The following is a 6,534-nucleotide window of genomic DNA, read 5'->3' on the forward strand; positions in this document are numbered from 1 at the left end:
TGTTTAACATTATCATCGACATTTATTAAAATTGGATATAAATAGTGCACAATGCACATGAAGTTTTTCGCCCGGTGTAACGCACGGGTATTTGTACTAGTATGAACCAAACTCAAGTTTCAGTTTTATTTATCAAAAAACTTGTCTGAACTAAAGAAACAAGTCTGAACCAAACTCAAGTTTCAGTGTTATATATCAAAATCTGAACCAAACAAGTATGAACTAAAATCTGAACAAACGAGGTGGAGGGCGACGAGTTGGCTGGGGTGTAAATGGTCAGCCAGTAGGAGACGCCGACGACAAGACTCGACTACGCTCGCCGGAAGGATTGGGAGCGATGGGGGAGGCGGCTCCCTTTGCGGGTCGCAGCGGGCAGGTGCTCCCCTCCCCCTTCTTCCTCTCGATTGGTGGCAGACGGCGTGGCCCCCGACATGGGTATGGAGGAACACCGGCGAGGGAGCTCGGACCGATGGTGGACGAGGCGGCTGTGGAACCCGACGATGCCAAGGCGAGGCGGCGAGGGAGCTCGGACCGGTGGTGGGCGAGGCCCCCGACGTCGGCGTGGAGGAGCACCGGCGGCGGAGCCTGTACGGGTGGCGGACGAGGGAGCCCGGGCCGGTGGTGGGGGAGGGAGCTTCGACAGTGGCGGCAATGGTGGGTTGGGTGCTCGATCTCATGCGTGAGAGAGAAGAGAAAAAGAAGACACAGAAGAAAAAGGATGCAAACGCGGGCCAGGCTCGGAGATACGGTCGATTTCTGCGTTCCTCTCAGCCCGGCTGAGAGGGTTCCTTTTGCATCCGCGGGCCAGTCTGAGTACGTCGCACAGGACACCAAACACATTCGATTTTGCATGACGGATGCGAGGCAGGTGCGGCCAGGAAACCAAACACGCCCTTTGATGACTCCCCCGGATCACTGCTGGACTGGTTCACTGGACAGTGGGCGGTGTGGTGCGGCGGCAGTGGCCGAACCGTAATATTATGGTTATCAAGGGGGTAAACACGGACGCGGGGTATATACAGAGCAAATTCCGGACGCGGTAAAGGCACGCGGCACTCGCTTTCTTCGCACACACGTCTCCTCCCCGCATCCTCCCCTAAAAATCCCCAAATCCGACCAAACCCTAGGCAAAATCCACTCCCCTCCGCTTCCTTCGCTGCTAAGTATATCCCCTGAGCTCCGAATCTCCTACCGGGTTGGGTCTCGTAGTCGTTGGATGAGAGCTTGGGACAGTGGAGGAGCATGACGGTGATGGAGCTCAAGGCGCTACCGCTCGGTTTCCGGTTCCACCCCACCGACGAGGAGCTCGTCAGGCACTACCTCAAGGGGAAGATCACGGGGCAGATCAAGAACGAGGTCGAGGTGATCCCGGAGATCGACGTCTGCAAGTGCGAGCCGTGGGACCTCCCAGGTACTGCCGCTCCTGCCACCTCTTGTGTGTGTGGGGATGTTTTGGTCCTGGAGCTTGGATGATCGTCTCGTATGCGGTTGGACTCGGGGGCTCCGTCGTGTCTTTGTTTTGCGGCTTCTGATTTTGGTCGCTGCGATTCGTGCCTAATTTGGGGTTCTGAGTTTGATTTCCCCCCCCATTTTGTCTCCCCCGTTTTGTACGCGTTGCTGTTCTTGTAACCACTTCAGCCAGTCTGTTCTTGCGATTCTCCGTCGGCGCGTTCTGTTTGGGGGATTCTGATCCCTCGGCACCATCCTTTTTTGTTAGTTCTTTGGATTCACTGGCTGATTCTCGCGGTTTGCATCGTGCTGTTTGGGGGCTGCGAAATTCAGTAAAAAAGGTGTTCGGGTGCTGATATTTGATACGATTCCCTCGATGCCTGCTATATACAGTATTTCTCTAGTATACCCTCTTTCCAAGATGCGATTTGGTGCGATGCAGTTGTAACTATTGGGCGTGGTGCTATTTAATAATTTGAATGTCAATACCTTTGGATGAAGATTCCATTTCTTCTGACGCCGGTATTGTGGTGCTTGCAGATAAAGCTTTGATCCGCTCGGAGGATCCAGAGTGGTTCTTCTTTGCACCCAAGGACCGCAAGTACCCCAATGGAAGCAGGTCAAACAGGGCGACGGAGGCTGGGTACTGGAAGGCGACAGGGAAGGACAGGGTCATCAAGTCCAAGGGCGAGAAGAAGAAGCAGCATATGATTGGCATGAAGAAGACCCTTGTGTTCCACCGAGGACGTGCCCCGAAAGGGGAGCGCACTGGTTGGATTATGCACGAGTACCGCACCACCGAGCCAGAGTTTGAGTCTGGCGAGCAGGTATGGGCCTCTATCTGTTTCTTTCTCAGTTTTTCTTGGCAGTGCTGTTAGATTCTGTTCACAGTGCGGTTCTAAGTTCTTAGATATAACAGGCTCATTGACCAACATCTTCTGAAACCTACCAGTTTGATTTTAGACTGTAAAATGAAGTAACAACATAATCAACACAGTACAAATCCGATTGTCTGCACGCTTTGAGCAGTCAAAATAAACAAAAAGAAAATTGCCCCTGGATTGGAAATGGTTACTACTACCTCGTTGTCTGATACTTCTGCTGTGATATTTGTGTACTTTCAGGGTGGTTATGTTCTCTACCGCCTATTTCAAAAGCAATTGGAGAAAACTGAGCGCTCCATTCCAGAGGAAATGGATAGAAGTGGCTACTCTCCCACTCCATCTCGTTCAACTCCTGACAACATGGAAGCAAACGAGGAAGCTATCACACTCATAAATAAGGAATCTCCTGAATCTGGTCTGCATGGATGTCCAATTGAGTTGCCAGGTACAATTGATACTCCGGGCACACCGGTTACAAGGTGGCTTGCAGACCGAAATGGAAATTCGGGGATAGATGAAGCAAATGTTTTAGGCATGCCTTCTCATGGTAATGTCGATGAAAGTCCCAAGGTGAGCAGAACTGTGTACCTCTATATCATGCATTATTTAAGTGTACAGTCTCTCAAAGTGAGTTCAGGTCCTAAGTCCTCATACTGATTTATCACATATAATGAAGCAGGCTGATATGTCGGTTGGCTCTTTGGCTCACCTAATTGATTCACAGACGGAAAATCTCGGGTCTCATGAATTTGCAACCGTTTCTGCCCCCATGTTATCGCATGAGGATTTGGACAAGCTTCTACTTCAGTTACCTCATAATTCAGTGGAAGATTTCTTGAATGAAACAATTGCTGATCCGGATGAGCATTCATCAACTGCATATAAAGTTCAGTATGATGCAGACACTTGTTTTATGCAGGTAATAATTATTTTGGCATCTGCTGTATATGTTATGATTATCGTCTGCCTTCTTATATTTGTTTGTTCTCTGTAGGCTCAGGGTGAGTTGCTATATGATGGTCCAAACTGGTTCGGTAATTTTCTGTCAGATGACACAAATCCACAACAAAGTGGATTATATGAGAATGCAGCATTGCTTCCTTATGGCACTAATCCGGATGTACTTTCCATGGACTCCGGCGATGAGTCCTTGCAAGATTTGTTCAATAGCATGGACGATTCAAGTGGGCAGAATGATGTATGGAGCAACGGATTTGGATTTAATCCCATGCATCAGCAGTTACAGTCTACTGTGCATCCGAACTATATATATTCTCAACAGGGCATTGCACCGAGGAGGCTTCGGCTGCTTCGGCTACTGGATTCATCGTCTGATGTCAATGTTGAGAGTAGAGAGTGCATGACCAGAGATGAACATGAAGGTGAAGAGTCAGATATTGTAACTTCGAAGTGTACGAGTGAATCTGTTGAGTCATCTGCAGATGTAGATGATTCTGAGTCAACCGGGGTTACTATTATGACCCGGCGCCGTGCTCTAACTAGAAGTGTGCCTTCCGACTGTGATGATGCTCAATCAACGGGGATTACAATTATGGCCCGGCGCCCTGCTCCAAGTTCAAATATGCCTTCCGATGAAGCTGATGCTGAGGCAACAGGGATTGATATTATGAGCCGACACACAGCTCCAAGTTCAAGCACAGATAGCTCATTTAACACCGAACAAGGGACTGCAGTGCGAAGGTTACGGCTACAATCGAACCTTGATGCAGGATCATGTTCCAGTGTTGATGGTTCGTCAAGTTGCATTATAGAACATGGAAGTGAAAACGAAGGCCTGGAAGCTGAGGTGAGGACTTCTTTCTTACTCCTGACCTAATTCTTCAACTGGACTTTGGTGGTAAAAGATAGATATTGGATGTCCTAGGGTTAGTTTCATTATAGAATGCGTGGAAGGTGTCTTATTTTGTGACCTGTTCCTGTGCTTTCTTCATTCGGCCTGTTCTAGCTTATATGAACTCCTGCATGACAATGATGCCTGTCAACGAGCTGCAGTTTGTAATCTATGTTGTTGAAGCAATACTAACATGTTTTGGTATTTGCCTTCCAGATTGAAGAGCATGTGGACACAAACTTCCCTGATGACGCTGGCAACAGTCATGCTGATGAGCAAATGTACATGCCTGATCATGGTAACTAGTCTGCTGAGCTATTATACATCTTATTATCTTGTTATTGTTGGCTTCTGCTTTGCGAAGCCTATTCAACATATTATTGACATGCCGATGCTGCAATGCTTGATCCAGAAGCTAATTCTGGCATGAGGCTGCGGAAGACGGCAGAGAAAAGCGACAAGGAGAGCAAGCAGGAGTGTGGTCTACAGTCACATGTGAGAGCACCAAGGAAGAGGGGAGGCTTCGCAGCACGCATGATCTTGCCAGTTCTATCGGTGGCTCTTCTCGTCCTTGTCAGCGTTGGGATCTATGGATGGGCATAATAGCTCTCTTTATGGTGGGATTTAATGTGTCACATTTTCCCCACATCGGCTGTGATCATTGTACATACTGTGTCTTGCTGCCTGCGTTTAAGACGGTTGTAAGACAGCGAAGTGTTTGTTCCCCTTCGGGCGGGGGACTGAAATGAAGAAGTGAGGTAACAAATGAGAAGCGGGATGAAGCAAGGAGCAACTGTTGCTGTAGATGCCTGTGACTTAGTACATGCTAGTTTTTGTTTTCCTGTCATCACAGATGTTGGCAACCAGGTTGTAGCCATCCATTATGTGTGTTGTTGTGATGATGTAAGGTCTGAACCTAATTAGATCTGTTGCTGGTCCTTTATCCATTTTGTACTAGAACTTTGCAGTTGCTTAGCAGTCAGCACCGGCACACATCTGGTAAAAGAAAACCAGATAAGGTAAGTCGCGTCCCTGACGCTGCCGCAGCGGCTGAAATACTACCTGAGCTCTCAGCAGTCAGCATCGGCACACATCTGGTACAAAAAAAACCAGATAAGGTAATTAGCGTCCCTGCCGTCGCCGCAGTGGTTCAACCCTACCGCTCTTTCCTCCTCTCCTCCCCCTCTAAGCTCTAGTTCTAGGGTCGTGTAATACCCAGGAAGAGGGAGAGAGATCGGAGCCGAGATTTGGGTGAGGACGAGAGGAGCAGGTGGGGGGGATGAAGCAACAGAGGTTGGAGATCAATTCACTTTCTTATTCAAATGAACCCTAACAGTGGCATCGTTGGCTTAAGTATCTACCACACACACTCGACATGGGCTTACACAAGTTATGCGGGCTCCGGCCTAGAAGACTCGTAGGCTATGACCCAACTCGATCCGTGCAGTTCGTGCACTCGTGTTCGCTGCAGGTTAGGTGCTGCTACCGGAACCGCAGGCGTGACAGTCGCCCTTCTTGAGGCGCAGGGTCTTCCCAGATGCTGGCTACATGAAAACGCGCACGAAGGACGTCGTGATCCTCCCAGGTAGTGGCATCCGCGGGCAGTGTGGACCATTGCACTGGACTTGGATGAGCGCGACGTCTCCTTTCTTCACCATGCGGCGTTCTTGGATGGCCACCGGAACGAGCGGCGTTGTTGTCAAGTCCAGTATCTTGGGCAACTCGAAGAAGACGGGCGAGTAGTTTGGGGGCGAACGACTTCAATTGAGAGACGTGGAATACCGGATGGATGCGGCTGTCCGATGGTAGCTCCAGGCGGCAGGCGAGGGTGCCTATGCGCTCCAGGATGGTGAACGGGTCGAAATACTTGTATGCCAGCTTCCGGCATGGGCGTCTCGTAACGGAGACCTACACATAAGGTTGGAGCTTGAGGAGGGCTTGATCGCTGACAGTGAATGCGCGTTCCGAGCGCTACTTGTCAGCTTGCTTCTTGAAGTGGTCTTGGGCACGGGTGAGGGGTCCCGGGAGCAACTCTGTGTGCGTCGCCTAGTCGAGGTCACTCGAGGCCGTGGCGGAGGAGAGCTTGTCGTTGAAAGCTGGCAATCCTCCCAAATTGGGCTTGGTGCCGTAGAGGGCCTTGAAGGGAGAACACTGGAGAGAGCTGTGATGGGTGGAGTTGTACCAGAATTCCGTGACGGGCAGCCATTTACGCCATTTCTTGGGACGATCTTGAACAACACAACGCAGGTACATTTCGAGGCACTGGTTGACGCGCTCGCTTTGGCCATCGGTTTGAGGGTGGTAGGTGGTGGTGTAGAGGAGCTTGGTGCCGGCTGCTGCAAGTAGTTT

At 50.0% G+C, this 6,534-nt stretch overlaps 1 protein-coding gene across 2 annotated transcripts; it reads left to right on the plus strand.

The window, feature by feature from the left end:
- The first annotated feature begins 1,036 nt into the window (after positions 1 to 1,036).
- Positions 1,037 to 5,128, plus strand: LOC125525659 (uncharacterized). 2 transcript variants are annotated; one of them, XM_048690659.2, is made up of 7 exons: positions 1,037 to 1,411; positions 1,990 to 2,276; positions 2,574 to 2,903; positions 3,010 to 3,252; positions 3,328 to 4,140; positions 4,402 to 4,483; positions 4,598 to 5,128. In XM_048690659.2, the coding sequence occupies exons 1-7, from the start codon at positions 1,243 to 1,245 to the stop codon at positions 4,786 to 4,788; spliced, it is 2,115 nt and encodes a 704-aa protein (XP_048546616.2). In that variant the 5' UTR covers positions 1,037 to 1,242; the 3' UTR covers positions 4,789 to 5,128. The 2 variants fall into 2 exon arrangements, with proteins under 2 accessions (XP_048546616.2, XP_048546617.2); XM_048690660.2 differs by having other exon boundaries at positions 1,038 to 1,411; positions 3,013 to 3,252.
- The last annotated feature ends 1,406 nt before the right edge of the window (positions 5,129 to 6,534 follow it).

This window comes from Triticum urartu, chromosome 7A (assembly GCF_056163025.1).
Source record: "Triticum urartu cultivar PI428250 chromosome 7A, HENAU_Tu73, whole genome shotgun sequence".
Taxonomy (NCBI): Eukaryota; Viridiplantae; Streptophyta; class Magnoliopsida; order Poales; family Poaceae; genus Triticum; species Triticum urartu.

What these genes read in the sequence shown, in the direction of transcription:
- LOC125525659 (XM_048690659.2), top strand. Translation starts at nt 1,243, where the DNA reads ATGACGGTGATGGAGCTCAAGGCGCTACCGCTCGGTTTCCGGTTCCAC. An exon ending in AGTTTGAGTCTGGCGAGCAG is followed by an intron (nt 2,277 to 2,573) that starts GTATGGGCCTCT and finishes GTGTACTTTCAG; the next exon opens with GGTGGTTATGTTCTCTACCG. An exon ending in ATGTCGATGAAAGTCCCAAG is followed by an intron (nt 2,904 to 3,009) that starts GTGAGCAGAACT and finishes CATATAATGAAG; the next exon opens with CAGGCTGATATGTCGGTTGG.